The sequence below is a fragment of the Trachurus trachurus genome (genome assembly GCF_905171665.1).
Source record: "Trachurus trachurus genome assembly, chromosome: 5".
In the NCBI taxonomy this organism is placed as follows: domain Eukaryota; kingdom Metazoa; phylum Chordata; class Actinopteri; order Carangiformes; family Carangidae; genus Trachurus; species Trachurus trachurus.
The window spans coordinates 14,515,157-14,535,919 of NC_139896.1; the positions used below are offsets into that span (position 1 = coordinate 14,515,157).

Below are 20,763 nucleotides of genomic sequence, written 5' to 3' on the forward strand. Positions count from 1 at the left end.
AGGCTCTCCGGTACAGTTATCCATCACTGCTGTTGAATTAGCTGCTAATCAAAAGCTGTCGCCACTCTGTTTTATCTATCGCTCTGGTTTCTCTTTTCTGTGCTGCGCTGATCAGAGCGGCGTCCCTAGCAACGGTGTATTTTACTTAGCAACGATCTGTTAAACAGGAATAACAGACTGTTAAATGCAAAATCAAGATGTAAATAAATATCAGAAATATCAATAAATTATCGGAATACGATATTCAATAGAGCCATGTAATAAAAAAAGGTTTATCCACTCTTTTTCTGAGATTTGATGTCACAGCCCATAGACTGCCTTTGGAAGTCGGTACCCAAGATGGCGCTGTGACCGGCTGCGAACGCTGTGTGACGTCACGTGATATCTATCTATAGCAGCACATCTAAAGCTGACTAATTTCATGTGTTGTGTGAATCGTGAATAGGCAGAAAGTTGCACGTTTTGTTTTAGGGTGCTGCGTTATTCATCTGAGCTTTTTCTTGATGAGCTCAGTTCAATTTCTGAACCGCTCCCCACTTTCAATATGGAACTATTTCTTATACTGTAGTCACACTTGGTGGGCTAGAATAGATGACCATAATTAAGCTGTCATGAACCAGACTTATTTGAATTTTTAAACAACTTATCTTTATTTGAAGCTCTAGCATTCCCAGGTTTATTCTCCACTACTCTGTATGATCGTCACAAAACAACATTTTTTACTGCTAATAAAGTGTTTTTTTTTTTTCTTCTTCTTCCTAGGTCTTAACTCTAATGGATATATGTGCCCAAGTTCCATGAAGACTTGCTGTTTTATGATGTTTTGTATATTTTCTATGTTAATTTTGTAGTTTCTGATGCCTTTATCTTTAACTCTAGACATTAGAGTGACTATCGTTTATGATGTTCCTCTCTATGTGTCAGATTTGCCGAATGAGCTGCTACCTGGAGAGTTTCTCATCCACTGATTTTCAAAACCAAACAGAATGATGGGAGTGTTCTGACAGGTTGTCAAATGCCCACAAATCCTGTGGCTGGAGTGTTACTCATACGCAACAGCACAGCCTATTTTCAGGACCACTGCAATCCTCCTGGAAGCATCTGTTTGATAAACATGGAAAGATGAAATTCTTATCTTTATTTGTGAAATGAACTTGAGCACAGGTTCATTTCCTGGTTTCATGTCTGTTTCCACCTCTCTTGCCTCAACTTCCAAGTTTTTTCTTGGCTTGCTGTGACTCCCACGAATGTTAGAGACCAATAGATGTAAACTCAGAGTTGAGTTAATCTCTGTTTCCTTTGCTCTGCTCAGTTTGGATTAAAACTGTTAATCCTTGGCATTTTTAAATGAACACATATTTAACTGCATTGGTGGAGGAGTCAAAACTAACCCATACAATTATGGTAATATGATATTTTACTGGTTTCTTGTTTTTAATTCTTCCAACTTGCTTACTGTCTACCAGCTGTATCGCTGATGCACTGATGCGAATTCTGTGTACATTTTTTCCATGTTACTCTGATGCGAATAAGCATATTTTCCCCAAATAGTGCTGTACATGTAGAGGATGTACAATTATCTACAGGAAATTATGCATATACACCTGACATCCTGTGCATTACTGGCTCGCCAACTATGATTTTATATTGTTAACCGGTTACTTGTTTGTGATGCATTTTAAAATCATTTATGACCTTAAATAACCGTAACACATCCTAACCCTGCCTGCATCCCCATAAAAGGTGGAGCACAAACAGGAGTGTCAATTTAAGTGCTAACTAGCATTAGCACAAATCCTTAGCTTGACCCTAAATCTAGGGTCCCTGGTCAAACATGGGCATCTACATAAAAACACAATTCAACACAATTTGATCAGACATCTAGACAGGCCATGTTTTTGCTTACTAATGTAGCCTTGAGCCACTAGCCTTAACCAGAGGTCTGGTACAGTATGCTCAAGTTTTAACCCTACTCTAACCCGCCGTGACAACCACATAAGTGTTGCAAAATCCATCGAAACAGACAATCTTCAGGATTAACACTTAAACAAGATTTACACTTCAACACCAGCCTGTAATCAAGGACGACCATAATTGGTGTTGATTGTATGCAAGGTCACAATGGCTTACCTTATGATAGTTTTTAGACAGTTATCAAAATATTCTTGGGTTTAACAAAGTTGCTTTGCCTTGTCAAGTTTATAATCTTCAAACATGTTGAGCAGTCTTTAAGACATACATAAGGGCAGACTTGTCACACAGAATGTAAACTGTTATGTACTTAATTTATTTTATTTCTAAAAATATACTTAATGTAATTTTGTGTGGGGGAAAATATAAAGTAACCGTAGTGGTGATATAGATTGATGGTACAGGCAAGGTCAAACTAAGAGGACCTACCATATTTATTATACATCTAGAAATGAAAGATTAGAAACAATGACAGCTCTTCTGAAGAACTGTTTTTTTTTCACATTTGTGTAATTTTTTGCTTTTTTCAATTTAATTCCAAACATTAGCATTCACAATGACTACATACATGCATGAAATCTAAAGCATCTAAGTAGATTCACGTCTAATTTAATGAAATTCAAACTACATTTGTCTTTGACAGTTACTTTCCAACATGGACAGGACATTTCTGAATAGCAGCCTGTAACATTTTTAATAATTCCCAGATCACATTTGCTGCAACTGAGTGATAAATGTTACACTTGTGATCATATTACGCCTTTTTAATTTTCATTCAGGTCTTCACTACTGTATAGGCAACAGTTTGCAACATCACACATCTACAGTGTCACTATCAATACTGATCACAAGATAAGTTAATGTTAATGTGGCTGAAAGGTAGAGCATATTTGTTTTCCTCAAGAAGAGATACAGTTGTTGAGAGAGGAAAGGTTTGTCCCTCATACTAACCCATGTGCTTTATTTCAATGACTGAAGTGCTAAGATATTTATTATATATTTTTTCCTGAATACATTTCCTGTTTTAATATAAATCTGCAGGTTATTAAATATCTATCAGTGCTTTTTTATTTGAGGAGTTTATTTTGTGCTGTTGCATTTACTTAAACCTGAAATCCCTTTACATTGGCCAAACTAAATGTTTTATTTTCAGTTGTAATACCTAATTATGATGTCTCAAATATGTATGAATTAAATTTATGTCATTTTCATTTATGATTAACATGCTCTCTGTAACTGAATCTGCAATTTGTTACTTCAGTAATGTGATACATTTGTATTAATATAGTAAGATATCTCTGTGAGATGATGACTCAATAAAATTTTCACATTGAAATCCTATAATGAGTGTTTTATTTATTATTTTATTGTTTCCTGGAGATTATTTCATCACTATTATGGAGCGTGTAGTGGAGGCTCATAGCAAATATAGCAACACTGAAGCCTCCTTATCCTACTGTATGTGAATAAGACAGGCTACACGAAAGGTGGAGAGAAAGAGTTTTGCCTCAGGACCAGCCCAGGGTCAAATTAGCAAAATATTAGCTTCCCTATACGTTGCTTTTGCAGAGGTATAATCTCTGTGCTTAAGTATATGAGCTTCCAACAGGTAGGTTAGAATTTCTCTCCACTGGGATATGAGTTATAATTTATAGGTTCATTATACATCAGAAATTTTAAGGTTCACATTTCAAAGCTACTGACAAAAACTACAGCGACTAATACAACCCTGTGGTTTCCCTTGCTGACTGATGCCATCAGATTCTTCAAAGGATTCATACTGTAGAAGTAACAGTTCCTAACTACCTTATCAAGCTAACATTAGCATCAACAGCTGTTTACTTCCCAGATGAGAACGTCAGTTCACATTAAACTTCATTCTTGTCTTTGTTAGTATGCTAGCAATCTAGTTGTGATACTGTCTCGTCATTTTCAATATATCATTTAACCAGGTAAAAGCCTCATCAAGATAAATGTCTTTTTTAAGGGTGACCTAGCCAAGAGTGCAGCTGTTCAGACTGGTATAAGGTACTAATAAAATAATAATAGCTAAGATAACCATGTTTGAACTGTGAAATGGGTGACTAAAAGAAACATTTGTTTTTGTCTTTACTATAGGTAATTATTGACTGGGTTAAATAGAATTACATACATTACTATAAAGAGATTAAAATCATTGACTAAAACTAGACTAAAATGTCATCACTTACCGTCGACTAAAACTAAACGAAAATAGTCATGGGTTATTCTGACTAAAATAAGACTAAAATGACTTTTAGTTGACTGAAATTTGACTAGACAAAAAAGACAACACTGCTGACAACACCACACTCTGGTATCAGATCTTTGGCACAAAGTTACCCAGAATATCAACAAGTGTTAGCAAATTATTGTGGTGCTTAACTTATAATGATTCAGGTCATCAATTATTAATTTTACATGAGAGCAGCTGATTTCTTGTTGTGGAGGCTGGTTCACAACTCAGATGAGAAGTTAAAAGACAAAACATAGATTTGATTTCCTTTAAAATAATTAAAATGTGTAGCTATTTCCTTAATCACACTAAACTTTCTTAATTTCTGAAATGCAAAACTGTTGAACAGAAATATTTGGGCAAGCTCACCACAGATTATCTTTTGACTGAAGCCATGTGGAAACTCCAATCACCAAATTGTTCAACATCAATTAAGCCCTTTTCTGTTAAACACCCGTAGTCAGATTCTGAAGATTCATGACTAAACCTGTAACTAAAAAGAAAAAAAGGTGTTATTTTCATCAGATTACCAAAATGAGTTTACACCTGATTTGGTTTTTATTAATTCCAATCACTGTAGAACTGAGAACATGGGCATAATCAAGCCCCATTTCACACCCATGACTTTCCATAAAAGAATCACACTTATCAGTGCTTATCAGTACGCCAACACTCATTAGACCTTTCAGTGGGAAGAAGCAGAAAATTAGAAAAAGTGTAGTTGGCATATTTAAGCTCTGCCTTCTTTTTGAGTCAGATTTGTTCCCACATTGTTTCTGTTCCTGTGTGTGTGTGTGTGTGTGTGTGTGTGTGTGTGTGTGTGTGTGTGTGTGTGTGTGTGTGTGTGTGTGTGTGTGTGTGTGTGTGTGTGTGTGTGTGTGTGTGTGTGTGTGTGTGTGTGTGTGTGTGTGTGTGTGTGTGTGTGTGTGTGTGTGTGTGTGTGTCCTTCTCCTTCTGCCACCAGTTCACCTGCACACTTGAGGCCAACCTGCTACTCGTCTTCTTCTAGCAACACAGTTATGGTTAAATCACAGTTAACAGTGTCTGCAGTGCACAGCATATGAACCAACTGCAGGAAACCAAGATACTCCACAGGAGCTGGAGCACTCTTGCCTCTGTAAAGCTGCACCAATAGTCAGAAATCAAACCTAAAAGAGCCAGTGTTGTGTCAGCTGTCAAGCCTCTCAAAGAAAACAGACTTATTCATCACAAGAAAAACCATCGTCTCACTGAACAAAGCACTGACATTTCGAGAGATTGTCTCACTGACTTTCGGTCATGATATCACCTGGGAATCACAGAGGAGGCAGAATCTTTAATCAAAGTTATGTACATACACACAAAGTTGATATCAGTAGCAAAGATCCTGTTGAGCCAATTAAATCTATGATGGATTAGGGGGTTTATCCCTTAGTCATTAGTCCTGGAAGATAAGATCAGCAGCAATGTGACTTTCCTCAGAGCTCACTGGAAGCTTTCTGATCTCGGCTCATAATCTCTGTCATGAAGAAAGTGATGTTGTGTAAATATGTCCAATATGGGAGAATATGTCTGGCTTCTTAACACCAGAAATAAACATGTTATGTTAGAGTTTATAAAAGGTAAGTCAAAGACATGTCTCACATATGGATTAACATTTAGGACAAAATTAAATTTTGCACTTTGATGTGCTTGTTTTAACCCACCTTGTTTGACACCAGCTTTAAACTGGAGACCTGCTAAGGAATATACAGTATGTCGAGAATTTTTAAGCAACTTACATCAATACACTCCTCCAAGACTCATTCCCACTTTACAAAACTGCTGCACAATCTCCTTTGACTTTAAGCCGCCTTTTCTGCTGGTGCAAAATTCGGCCTTAAATATGTAAAGCAACTAGAAGAACCAGAGCTTGACTCACAGCTTGTAGCTAATCCTTTATTCATGGAAATCTCCTGAGACTGGCAGTGCTCGAGGAGTGGCTTCTTTACCTTTGCTGGGCTGTGCATGTTGTGCATGTGCTGCTTTGAATCCACCTCTGCACATTATCAACATGTGACGCTTCATGCAGGGCTATCCGAAAGAAAAGTGCTTGGGTCACCTGATAAGCACGGGGGCGATCTGTCATGAGCATCACCCACAGCTCTTATTTTATTCTGCATACAGTATGGTTTCATCCCCATCACACAAACGCAGGCACACACGCTGCTCAGAAAAGTCATATATAGGCTGGCAGCTCTCTTCCTACATGGGGTTTGAAAATATGATTTGTTGTTCATATTGAAAGTGGGCTCGGTGGGGAGGAGCTGACAATATTTTCTGGTATTGTTGAGGTGTAGGCTGCGAGATATGTCAGAAAAGTGACAGTGTGTGGACCTGAGCTGAGCTCTAAAGCAGGGATGAAGTGGTGTGATGGACAGAAGATTGGCTGGGAATTAAAAAGACCATGAGCCTTCTCCAAGCACCATGGGACAGCTGACAGGCAGCTTGTAGAGCTCTCCTCCCAGGTTCACAGGGAAAAGGCTCTGTGTGGAAGACCACTGCTGAAGGCTCTGACTGACATTACACTCACTTTGATTCTTCACTATGGTCTGTGAAGGCCAGCGTTTACAATACATTTTATGTTACACTGCAGTGTGTGTTGTGCCTGCTGACATAAAATAGTCCTACAGTACATCCCAAATCAAGTGAGAGAAAATAAAGCTAATTTTAACTGATGCAGGAAACACTGTGACAAACTAGGTGTAACAAACAAACATGGCCCCTTTTGGGGCTTGACTACAGGCCAAACCTGAATCTTAAGGCATGTGTTTCATTATAATTCAGTGATTTAGCGGCAAGGGTGATGGGGCAGGAAAACAGCAAGATGCTTAGACAGGTTGTAAACAAGACAACCAAAAACCACTGAGTCATGTAAATACATCACTGCACAGAAAAAACTGTGTAGAACAAAAGGTCAGCGCTGGGCCTCAGTCTGTAAACTTTGGATTATAATCAGTTTAGGTGTTTACCTTCGTAATCTCTTCAAAATAAAATATGAGATTATTCTAGACCTGCTTCACCTTTTTCCCCACATCCAGCAGATGTGAAGCAACAATAGCATTTGTTTCTTATGACTTGATGTATTTCAGTTAATTTCCTGTTTGCTCTGTTTTGGTCTCCACCAACCCCTAAGGGAAATATCTGTTTACTAGCTGTGAACACTGTTTGCCTGATGTTCAGTGCTGTCCAGTGGGTTTATCAGTGACTTTCCAACTGCAGAACTGTTGCTGAGAGTAAAAAGTGATTGAAAAAACACTCAGTATATTTTAAAAAAAAAATCACAATTCTAAGGTGGCCGACAAGGGCAAACGCACTGCAAACACAAGAATGATACTGTGGTAACTTGTACACACAAAGAAAAAGGATCACGCGGACTTTAAAGAGCAAACGGACTTTATATGCAACACACGAGCAGGCATACATTCATACATAGCGAGGTGGCATCCGAATAACACAGGAAGTAACATTCACCTGGAGTAGAAGAAGAATAGTACCCCAATAACTGCCTATGTGGAAAAGGGTGACCCCTAGTGGCCAGCTAACTCATTTTAGTTTGTTCACAACACTTCTCCCTCCTTAAGTTCTAATTTCCCCCTTTAAGTACATAACATGGAAAACATCATAACCGTGACTTAAAGTGCTATTTCCACCATACTCAACACCTGTAAATATAACAAAGTTAACAGGCAATATACATTCAAACTTAACATGCTCCATCACAGAGCTAGTCTCTCAGGAGGTTTTCTCACACGCTGTGACCTCCGCACCACCTCTGGTGACCCAGAAGGCACCACTGCTGTGGGTGCTTCAGGTGTGACTGGTGCGAGGGGACTGCCTGTTGTCTGGGCCTCAGTATTACAGTGTCCAGTCCCTCTGAGGGCCACAGCAACATCTCCTTGGGTCTCTCTCTCTGGAAGACCCACTTCCACAGCCAGTGGTCCCACTGGATAATCCATGGACATCTCTGTCTCAGTCCCTGTGTCATGCCGCAGGCGCACATGGTCTTGATGTCTGCGGAATGTACGACCATCAGTCAGCTTCACGACATAAGACACCGGGCCGCTCCGCTTGAGAATAACCCCAGGTAGCCACTGCTGGTTAATGCTACTGCTGAAGTTTCTTGCATAAACACAGTCATTTGGTTGTAACTGTCTGTCTCGTGCACGTCGATCATGTCTTTCTTTCTGTTTTTCCTGCTTCTCCACCACTTTCACTTTCATGTCTGGACGCAGCAGGTCCAGTCTTGCCTTAGGCCGACGCCCCATCAGCAGCTCCGCTGGCGTGCGTCCCGTTGTGGTCTGTGGTGTGAGGCGATACTTGAACAGGAACCGTGAAAGCTGAGTGCTGAGTGAATCTCCTGCCATCCTCTTCAAGCCCTCCTTCACAGTCTGCACAGCCCTCTCCGCCAAACCATTCGAGGCTGGGTGAAAAGGAGCTGTCCGAATGTGCTGTATGCCATTCTGGTGCATGAATTCACTGAACAGCTCACTTGTGAATGTCGGGCCATTATCAGTGACCAGTGTGTCCGGCAAACCATGGACAGCAAACACTTGCCTGAGCTTGTCAATGGTTGTGGGCGCTGTGATATTGCTCATGATGTGGGCCTCAATCCATTTAGAATGTGCATCCACCATTATGAGAAACATTTGTCCCTTAAACGGCCCAGCAAAGTCCAAATGTAACCTAGACCACGGGCGGTCAGGCCACTCCCATGGGTGCAAAGGAGCAGGTGGAGGCATGTTCTGATTGGTCTGACACTGCGTGCATGTTTTCACCTTGTTCTCCAGATCCTGATCCAGTCTTGGCCACCAAATATAGGATCTTGCCAGGCTTTTCATCCGAGATACACCTGGATGCGTCTCGTGTAATTCTTCAACAATCTGTGTACGGCCTGGTGGGGGCACAACGACCCTTGCCCCCCAGAAGATGCACCCATCCTGCAGACTCAGCTCTGTTTTGCGTTTAGCATATGGCCTCAGCTCCTCTCCTTCCACCACAGTGGGCCAGCCTTGTAAAAGGAAAAGTTTGACTCGTGACAGGACAGGGTCCCTCTCTGTCCACTGTCTGATCTGGGACGCTCTTATCGGTGTCTCTGCGAGCCTCTCCATCGAAAACACAGTCTCTGGAGGCACATAGGTAGTGACAGGTGTTTCAGACAAAGGCAGCCGGCTCAGGGCATCAGCGTTGGCATTATCTTTACCTGCCCTGAACACTATTGAATACTGGTAGGCTGACAGTGTGAGCGCCCAGCGCTGTATCCTGGCTGAAGCTAGCGGTGGGATGCATTTGGTCTCGCTGAACAGACTCATCAGTGGTTTATGGTCTGTGTGGATTTTGAAAGCACGGCCATAGAGATACTGATGAAAGCGTTTAACAGCAAAAATGATGGCCAGACCTTCTTTGTCTAGCTGCGAATAGCCCTTCTCCGCTGCTGTCAGGGTACGTGAAGCAAAACCAACCGGTTTCTCTGATCCATCCTCCATCACATGTGACAGGACAGCCCCGACCCCGTAGGGTGAGGCGTCACATGAAAGGATTATCTCTTTATCAGGGTCATAGTGAACCAGGAGTGTTGTTGAGTGGAGGAGCTCTTTCACTTCCTTAAAAGCCTCCTCTTGCTCCTTACACCACTGCCACTTAGTGTCATTATGAAGAAGCTTGTACAGTGGGGCTAAGACTCTTGACAGGTCGGGCAGAAACTTCCCATAATAATTTACTAAGCCCAAAAATGATCTGAGTTCAGCGACACACTTAGGATTTGGGGCCTCTTTAATAGCTCTCACCTTATCCTCCAGTGGGCGGAGTCCCTCAGCTGTGATCCTGTGCCCCAGGTAGGTCACGCTTGATGCCAGGAACACACATTTGCTGCGCTTTAACCGCAGTCCTGCTTCCGAGAGCCTCCTCAACACCTGCTCCAGGTTAGCCAGATGCTCCGCCTCTGTGGCCCCTGTGATCAAAATATCATCCAGGTACACCGCTACATGCGGAATCCCCTGCAGCAGTGTGTCCATTGTTCGTTGGAAAATGGCAGGGCTGGACGCCACTCCAAACACCAGGCGATTGTATTTAAACAGTCCCTTGTGCGTGTTGATGGTGACATACTCCTTTGACTCCTCGTCAAGCGACAACTGCTGATAAGCCTGGCTCATGTCCAACTTTGTGAAAAGCTTACCCCCTGATAGGGTTGCGAACAAGTCCTCTATGCGTGGCAACGGGTACTCCTCCAGTTTAGAGACTTGATTGACGGTGAGTTTATAGTCCCCGCATATCCGTGCAGTTTTGTCCTCTTTCAAAACTGGCACAATGGGTGCTGCCCACCTTGAAAACTGAACAGGCTCTATTATGCCCAGCTTCTGCAAACGTTCTAGCTCTTCTTCAACTTTGCCTTTCATGGCGTAGGGGACTGACCTGGGTTTGAAAAATCTAGGCGCAGCCTCAGGGTTCACGTGGAGCTTTACTGTAACCCCCTTAAGTGTTCCCAGCTCCTCCCTGAACACTTCCTTGTACCGCTGCAGAATGTCCTCTGTTGTACATGCATATTTTATCTCATGCCAGTTCAGACGGATTTTGCGAAGCCAGTCACGGCCCAACAGACTGGGGCCGCTGCCCTTAGCAACCACCAGCCTGGCGTTTGCCTTCTGACCCCCTGCTGAAATGTCCACATACAGCACCCCCAAATGAGGAATGGGCTGGCCTGTATAAGTCCTGAGTTTGAGCTTTGATGGACTGAGGGGAGGCAGGTTAGACCCCCACGTCCGTCTGTAGGTGTCCTCACTGATGACGGATGCAGTAGCCCCTGAATCAATCTCAAACTTAATGTCTTTCCCTCTGACAGTGACAGTAGCATAATAGGGCTCAGGTGGTTCATCGTCCGTTTCCACCCCAAACATGTTATAGGAGCATTCAGCCTCTTCGTCAAGGTGGTGTGTGGCTGCCTGAGACTGATTCATTTTCCCCAGCCCCGGCTTCCCCCTCCCTTTTGACCCTCTACACTTTTTAGCTAAATGTCCTTTTTTGTTACATGTATGGCAGACAGCATCTTTAAATTTACAGTCATTAGCATAGTGTGCCCCACCACACCGGAAACATTCCACACGCTTTGCCTGCTTACCAGTGTCTTTCTTGACTTGGTGCACTGCTGCTATCTGTGCTCCTCCATTTCCTTTTTGGATATCTTTAGCATTATTAGCAGCCATCTCCATACCATGGGAAATCTCCAGAGCCTTCTTGAACGTCAGTGGTGGGGTTTCCCCCAGCAGGCGGCGCTGAATGGCATCATTATTGATACCGCACACCAGTCTGTCCCTGAGCATATCATCCAACACTGTCCCAAAGTCACAATGCTCTGACAGCTGTCGTAACTCAGCAACAAAGGTGGAGACAGACTGACCTTGCTTCCTGAAATGGCTATGGAACTTGAACCTCTGGACTATCACAGAAGGTTTGGGATTGTGGTGGTTTCCCACGAGTGCGACCAGTTCATCATACGGGATTTCCCCTGGTTTCCGCGGCGTGGCCAAGTTCCTTATCAGCTTATAAGTCTTTGCTCCACACGCACTCAGGAGAATAGAGCGCTGTTTAGCCTCATCCGTAATCTCATTAGCAGAGAAAAAGTGTCCCAACCTCTCCTCGTACTCAGTCCAGTCCTCGTTTCCCTCCACAAATTCACCGACAGTCCCGTATGTAGCCATCCGAGCTTGAACTCCGATCCCCGGCAGCTGTCCTGCTGCCACCGGCGCCTCTTGCCCGTCCTCGCGCTGCTCCGCCGACGGTTCCACCGCAGCCGCTGGAGCCTCTCGTGCCTCTCGTCCCGCCGTGTCTCCTCCGTCCGGCGCTGTCCGTCCTCGGTCTTGCCGCTCGCAGACAGCCGCCTAGCACGCTAGCTAGCACACTTTAGCCTAGCTATGCTAATAACAAAACAAAACGGAGACGTTCCCGTCGACACGGCCACAAACCGGTTCACCTCGTCGCCAAAAATATGTGGTAACTTGTACACACAAAGAAAAAGGATCACGCGGACTTTAAAGAGCAAACGGACTTTATATGCAACACACGAGCAGGCATACATTCATACATAGCGAGGTGGCATCCGAATAACACAGGAAGTAACATTCACCTGGAGTAGAAGAAGAATAGTACCCCAATAACTGCCTATGTGGAAAAGGGTGACCCCTAGTGGCCAGCTAACTCATTTTAGTTTGTTCACAACAGATACAAAACCAAAAACACACAAACACATAAAACAAATGCATTAGAAAAACGACAGAGAAATGCTACAATCACAGAAACAATGCAGAAGCAAAAACTCACCAAAACAAATGTCACAGAAAAATACTGCAAATACCAAAACACACAAAACCAAAAAACAACCGCAAGAGAGGAATGCTGCAAATGCACAGCTCCACCACTTCCTGAATTTAAGGCAGCTCTTTTATTTCCTGTCTTACATTATTGGACAAACCGGTTAATCCAGGTGTGTCTGAGTAGTCACAATGGTCAGACACACCTGGATTAATCAGTTTGTCCAATAATGTAAGACAGGAAATAAAAGAGCTGCCTTAAAGCAGAAGTAAGCGATCCGGTCGTTTTGGCTAATGCTGCGTTCCAGGCAGGCTTTTGAAACCGTAAATTACAGCTTCAAGTCACAATTTACGATTTTGTAGCGTTCCAGGCAACCCACTCGTGTTTTTCCAACCTGTTTTACCTGTGAAAGTCACTATAACGGCCACTCGTGACTTCCGACCCGTGAACTCGTACCAGATCGAACTGGTACGACTTCACAGGTCGGAAAAACACGAGTTACGAGTTGCCCTGAACGCACCATAACAGTCCTCGTCCCTACGTCACCACATTCACGCGCATCCCTTGGCTGCACACACAGCCCTGCATGCCGTTCTCTCTCCTCATTGGATAAAAACTGTAGGATACGAGAAAAGTTTTCTCCTCGGCTCAGAGCAGAGCAGAGTGACTGACAGACCCGTGTTTCGGTCCAAACACTCTATGTAAGTGATTGCTGTCGGAAGATATAACTATTTAAGACTTATATTAACACAAATATATCACTTACTTCTGCTTTAAATTCAGGAAGTGGTGGAGCTGTGCATAGAGCCCATTCACTCCACAAAACGGATCCATTTACATACAGTCAGAAAAATGCATCTTCCTTTACTGGTCACGTTCATGTGTAGTTTGTAGGTCGTTTAATCACCATCATTAAGCCTTTAGGTGGATGTGACTCTTTGTTATTAAACAGTTTTACCTTAGAATATTTCCACAACACACAGAATGTCACTGTCCACTAATGCAGCTGTTGCAGAACCAAATGTTTTCATTACACAAATGCCCCAGACACTATGGATTTGGGGGGGAAAAGTCACAATCATGTTTTTTTTCAAACAATTTAATAATGGTTGTGTAAGTGAACATTTATCACTCAACACACACTGACGAAGTGGTGAGGAGGAGAGACGATAAGAATGTCCAGGACGGTTCTTCCCCCAGGCTCCGGTGTAAGATGAGGAGCAGGCTGCACCATCAGGCCACAAACACCGACCCATGGAGGCGAAGTCTCAGTTTACATTTGACCACTGTACCATATCAAGCCGTAAAATAAATTAATGTGGACTTATGAACGGAACAACAGGTGTTCAACATCAGCCGTGATGAGACACTGCTGACACACACACATACACATGAAATATAAATGACTTACCAAGTTCTAATTATTGAGAAAATTATTTGTTAGGTCAAGGTGAGGTCATGTTATGAGCCTTTTGGGTTTCAGACCTCACCTGCACATTCTTTTTCATATCTTTCTCAGTAGTAAGAGAGATGAGTAAATGTTTTTGTTGTATTTTTTATTATTTTATATGTGCAAATAAATAAAGTCTAAAGTCTAAAAAAGTTTAGTTTTACAGGAGCTGTTATGTAGAATCATCTGTCTCCCTGTGCTCGGTCTGTAATTTACCTGCACTCGGTTTGTCATCTCTCTGACCACGCAAGTGTCCAATATGACGTGAGAAAACTAACGTTGGAAAATTCAGTCACAGTTGTTTACAATTACAATTCTGATTGGTCACAAGCAACACGCTCTTGAAAAACAGAGCTATAGCACTTAATTGCCTACAACTGCAGTACCTCGAACGGCCACGAGGGTGTCTCCAAAAAACAATCCACACACTACATTGAAATGCCAAACTTTACAGCAGCAATAACCGTGTTTAGGAAGAGTTAGGAGTAAGTTTGTTATAAAATGCAGATTATTAGAAGGTGTCTTGTTCAAGGCAGATGCGCCCAAATGACTTGCATCTCCATCTGACAACATTCCCAACTTTGTTACCTTTTTGGAGTTTCTTTGTCCTGAAGGACGATAAGGGAAAAAGCAGAAAGTACATCTGATGGCTCGACTGATATTTTTGGGAGAAGCCTCAATTCAAGTCAGAAATAGAGGGCAGACCAAAACCAGGATGCATTCAAAACAAGCTACAGAAATGTGACATCTTTTGTTACCATCACTCTTCACACGAGTCTTTTCAACATGGCTGTCAGTTCATATTGGTGTCAGATATTGGATACATCCAAGAATAGATATGAGGAAAAAAAGTCAGATATGAGTAGCAATTCAGCAGCTTAGCACGGAGGTCTGTCAAATGAGTTTGGCCTATTTTACACAACTGGATACTGAAACTGAAGACCCTGCTACACAGGATAGGATTCTTCTATGTTTAATCTGCTGTCATGGAACAGCATGTCTTCTCCGAAATGTAAATGAATTCTTGGTAAGTACCTAGTGAGTCAGTCTTCCATTATTGATTACCTAGTGTAGGGCTCTAACAGCAAGAAATCGTCTCATGAATGCACCATCTAAGTACTAAATTCTATGTTTTATACTAGTAAAAGATTTTCCCTATTCATTTGACCTTACTACACTCTAGACACACTGCTACTCTGTCATTCAGCACAGAACAATAATGTCTTCTTATCTGTTATACCCTGTCAACCGACCTTTAACATTTCAGCCCTGTTAATGCATGTATGCCATTAACCTTGGAAGTCCCCCGGGAAGTAGATGCTGCTGTGTCGATCACTGCTTTGTAAATTATTGATCAGCTGTGAGTTTACAGTGTATTCAGAAAGTATTCAATCCTCTTCTCTTTTCTCAGTTTGTTTTGTTATAGCTATTGTAGCACAGGTGCTAGAATTGTGCGTACTAAGACCTAGGTTCTGAGGAGTAATAGAGAGAGTTTTGGTACGGTAAGTAACAACTGACAGTTTTATTCCAGGAATGCAGGAAAATACCACTTTTACAGTGAATAGAAAAATAACAACCAAAATAAAATAGAGCTCTTTTTCTTTTATAAAAATAAAATAAAATAATAAAAATAATCTCAAAAAGAAATAAATGTCACTGGGTCCAGTTTCTTTTGTTCAGTTCTTGTTGTACTGGTACTGTTCTTTGTGTTGTTGGTCTTGTCTTTCTAATGTACACTACCCGGGTAGGAATAAGTGTGTGTTCATGTGCTTATCTGGGAATCCAACGTATTCAAGATTATCCTTCTTCGCAAACCCTGCAGCAGCTGGCCAGTCTACTAGCAGGGATTGCCGATCTTCTCTCCATGGGTCCGGCTCGCCATCAAAGTCATCCTCTCGGGTCCAGGGTCACACAAAAACCAGTCTACACATATTGTGCAAACAACAAATCAAATTACTTTATCATTTTTAATAAAAATGATATCACCATAAATGAATTAATGTCAGGTTCAATCAATTAGCCTAATCAAGTTGTAAACTTAACTTTTCTTTAAATATGTAAACAGGGATAATCTCCCCATGAATTTACTATTTTATTTAACAGTGTTCTTCTCTAAATAATTATTTATCAGATTTTTAACAGTATTTAGACATGAATTTCCTCATATCCACACTCACCATGAAATTAGAGCATTTTTTAGATAATACAGTAACATCTTTTTAACCTTTTTTTTTAGCTCAGCTGTCTTCCACTGATCAGAGATGTTTCTACACCTTGACTTGACTCTACCTGTGGTCAATTCAGCTGAGTCGACATGATTTGGAAATACTGTATGCACACCTGTCTATTCAAGGTCTAACAGCTGGCAGTGTAGGGGGAAAAAGTTATGAGAAGGAAGAAGCTGCCTGCAGAACTCAGAAACAGGATTGTGTGTTGAGGCACAGATCTGGGAAAGGATACAAAACAGATTTCTGCTGTATTGGAAGTTTCCAAAAGCACAGTGGCTACCATCAGGATGACTGGAACAGCCAGGGCTTTTATTGGAGTTGGCTCCCCGGCCAAAATGAGCAGTCAGGTGAAAGAGCTTTGCAGGGAGAGGTGGCCATGGAACTCAATGGTCACTTTGACTGAGTCCTATGATGCTGTGTGGAGAATGAGATGGCAGAAACCTCCAGGAGGACGATCATCACAGCAGCATGGAAGTGACAGAAGACTCTTCTCAGCAGTAGATGCATGAAAGCTGCTTTTGAGTTTGTATAAAAAGATTCTTTGTGTGTCCAGGGTGGTTCACCTTCCAAAAGGACAATGACCCTGAGTCCACAGCCAATACAACACAATAGAGGGAGATTGAAGAACTCTGTGAATGTCCTTCAGTAGCCCAGTCAGAGGCCTGACATGAGCCTACAGTAGTTGAACATCTCTGGAGATCCTGAAAAATGTCCACTGATGGTCATGATGCAGCCTGACAGAGCAGAAGAGGACTTGAAATAGAATAGGAGAATGACAGAAAATCCCTATGTTCAGATGTGCAAAGCTTGTCGCATACCCAAGAACCCTTAAGGCTATGATTGGTGCTTCAACTAAGTCCTGAGTAAAAGGTCTGCATACTTAGATCAATGTGATATTTCAGTGTTTTTCTTTTTTTAAGGACCATTTTATGTCCTGTTTTAAAAGAGGCAGCAAAGAGACAGGAAATGAGAGTGTGAGTCTGACATGCAGTGAATGAACAACACAGTTGAATGTTGAACTAGCGAGTTCTTGCTTTGGGGCTCAGTATGCTCTTGTAGAATGTGCTGTGACCACTCACCCACTTTTTTTGGTTGTTTGCAAGGACTTTACACAATTCTGGTTTCTGTTTTTGAGGTGTTGCCCACATGGTACCTAAAGGTAAAGGTACTTCAATGAGGATATTGAGACCAACAGAGCCACACATTGTTGGAGTGAACTTAAAGCAACTGAAACTACATGAAGCATCTTGTTTAATGCATTCAATAAGCCACTCCAATGTTCCTAACGATTATCTGAGCGACAGCTAGTTTATAGCTACACAATACAAAACATACAGTTAAAATTAATGTGCAAATTAATTATGGGTATCATCTTAGAAATGTGTAAATGGCATGATGCTATCCTCTGTTTACTTTTGGCTAATTAGCATAAACACACAACACATTTGATCTTCTGCCTAAAAAGGATGACACCCTACAACATGACAATGATACATTGTGAAGCAGCCTATAATTATTTGTAATGGTCTCGATCCAGGTTTGACAATGGCTTCAGCTCTGTTTGTGAGAAGACACAAAGGAAAGACTGTATTTCAAATGCTACAGAGCAGTTGTGTGACTGTGTTCGTGAGATCATGTTAACATGATGCACGCTCCACAACCTGACATTTACACAGTGATAAGCCAGTTGTCAAAGGCCAGGAGGAGGCAGAGGTGCTGAGAGGTAGAGAGAAAGAGTTACCACAGGACTTCACTTCAGCCTGAATTAGAGAAGTGAAATTACTTTGACCATGTGTAGGTTAAAATACATTTCAATCTCTAGAGAGGGAACAAAATTAGGAATTATCCAAAAAACTATGTATAGTTTCATACACTGAAACATTCAAACATAGGTCACATTTCACTACTTTAATGATTTATAGTTTCATCTTTTAGTTTTCAGCTTTTTCTTTTTTTCTTCCAATTTTTCTTTTACTGTACACACGCACAGTAGCTGGCACCTTGCACTAACAGCACATATTCTGTATGAGCATATGATGGATAAAACCACAGATCTTTTAGAAATGGAAAAATAATTGTGAAGCAGTGTTTATTTGTGACATGAATATAAAGTAATGAAAAGGACAGCCTCGTTACTCACTGATTTAGAGATCAAGCAATATAAAGGGCACCATGGCTTTCTTCTGCTACGAGCCGGGTCTGTATGGTCAGGGTGGAAACATAAAACCCCTCTAAGGTAACACACTGTACCTGCTGCTGCAAGAGAATGGGGCGATAATTACACACAAAGTCCCAAAACGTGAGCAGAGTAGGAACAGGAGGTGAAGATACTGACCTTGTGATATCTTCACAGTGAAGCACACTTACTCACATAGTAAATGTATAGTACGAGAACAGGCAGGGGCAATCATCACTGGTTGCAACACGCAGGTTCCAAAAACGTCATACAATTTAGACGTGAAACAGATTGTAGTAGTTGGTTGAAACAATTATTCCAGTGTTTTCACGTAAAAAAAAAAAAACAATATGATGACCAAGTGATGCATGTGTGCAGTTTCCATCATTAGACGAGCCAAAGTAAATAAGTTGCTGTGTATCTGGAAAAGCCACGTAAAGGTCAAAAAAACATACACCCATTGGAAATGGGGCAGACTCGTCACTCTTGTGTGACACAATCGGTCTACAAAAGCAGGCTCCTTAGGATGCAGCCCCTGACTTCGAACACTGCTGAATGTTTGTGCCAAATGTGAAGAAAGGTCTTACTAAAATATCATGTCCACAAGTAATGGGCAGATGGACAGACAGAAAAATTATGGCAAAAAATTATCAGAGCAAAAGGAACATCAATGTGTGTAGTCCTTCTAGGCTTTTGTGATAAAACTATTAAAATGTTTGCAGGTAAAATGGAGAGTAAGAAAACAGAGCCATCACTGAGTCCATGACCAGACCCATAAATGTCAGTTACACAGTGAAATTTGTTACCATCAACTAACAGTAGCCGGCATGAGCATGAAGAAGTAAAGCTGTAGCAGCACAATCAGAGTGTATTGAATAGAGTGAGGTTATGATTCACTGCTTATGAAATCAACTTTCATTTGTAAGATGAAGAATGTGCTGTCTCTCCCTTTACAAAATTTACATTGTCCAGCCTGTCAAAGCTAAAATAAAACATCAGCTTAAGGCAGTTTTCTGTTTGTTTCCTGTATCTGTTGCACAAAGCAGATGCTGCCAGGAACAGTACAAACCACAGACTACTGAGCAGCAGTAGATCAGAGGAAATACGAAAAAGCAATTACAAGTGATATTGATAATTTCTAAAGTAGAAGGGAATGCAACCTTCTTTTCCTTGTTTTCTTGAGCTGTTTCACTGATGACTTGCTGTTTTTTGTTTTGTTTTGTTTCTTATTTGATTCACTCTCACCTGGCATCTTGGAGTGCATTCTTTTGGCAGCAGAATAATTGCATCCATTTATGGTTTTTATTCATTTATTTATTTTTATCAAATGGTGTCACTCAAGACATATGAAAATGCACTTAAAAACCAAATGTGAAGCTTAATACTTAGATCATCAGACACATGCTATATGAGGTCTGACCGGGGCCTATTAAGTTCCTTAAGTTTCTGCCAGTGGTTTAATGCCTTTCCAAAATGGTCCACTGTGCAAATTACCTCTGAGGAACATTTAGATGTCTTTGAGTTCATTGTTTTGGTTTAATGGTCCACAACTTTACAGTTCAGCTTCACTGCTTCAGTTTTAATGCTCTGTTCAACCTTGTCTCCGTTGGCAGCAGTGGCTGCTGCTCTCTCTGATCGTCCACCTGCCCGGCAGACACCAACTGACACACAACAGACAGTTATCAACAGACTAAAACTATCAGCCACAGACCCAAACATAGTATTTGTCTCAAGTTGGTGAAGACCAAAACAGAGCCAGAAGCAGAGTAACCGCAGGTGGCCAGAAACACAATAGTTAATTAATGTTAATGTGACTCTGTCTGGATGCAAATAAGTCACTGCTTGCTAACGTGATAGCCATATCAACATTATACGGCTTTAATTTGTCACTCTCGTGTTCAGCTTGTAAACTCATGTGGATGGATGAAATATTCCTCTCCTCGCTGCAACAGCACTGAGGGCTCCTTTGCCACGTTATCAATGCAGCTTTCATTCCCTCATCTGTCAGCAGCGAGTCTATACTGCCTTAATCATCCCATCTCCGCTTCCTCTGCACACTTTTAATTACCAATCTGAGGGCTGGCATTTGCGCTCTCTGTGAAGCAGTTGTCTTCAAAGATGCAATTACTGAGACAACCATTTGCTTCAACATCATTAAGATGCATGGATGTTGCAGAAACAGCTAAGCTTGTTAGCTATATCACCAGACTCCATTTGTTAATGATGAGGGGGAAAAAGTGATTGGTTAGACTCCGGCTTTGGTTTGACTGAATTAATGCAAGCTTGTCTATTAAGGACAAACCAGACGAAGCTCGACAAAAAAAATAATATCCTTACAAAAAACAAGTGAAACAGTAGCTGA

General features: G+C 41.6%; 1 protein-coding gene across 1 annotated transcript in view; it reads left to right on the forward strand.

Annotated features, from left to right (window-relative positions):
• The window catches only part of cntn6 (contactin 6), a gene marked incomplete at both ends in the record, with an annotated part of 42,482 nt that extends 41,631 nt beyond the window's left edge, over positions 1-851 (forward strand). Inside the window, one exon of the mRNA XM_083972762.1 lies at positions 763-851. Within this exon, the coding sequence (XP_083828888.1) occupies positions 763-851 (89 nt within the window). The remainder of the gene's footprint in view (positions 1-762) is intronic.
• Positions 852-20,763: the final 19,912 nt, after the last annotated feature.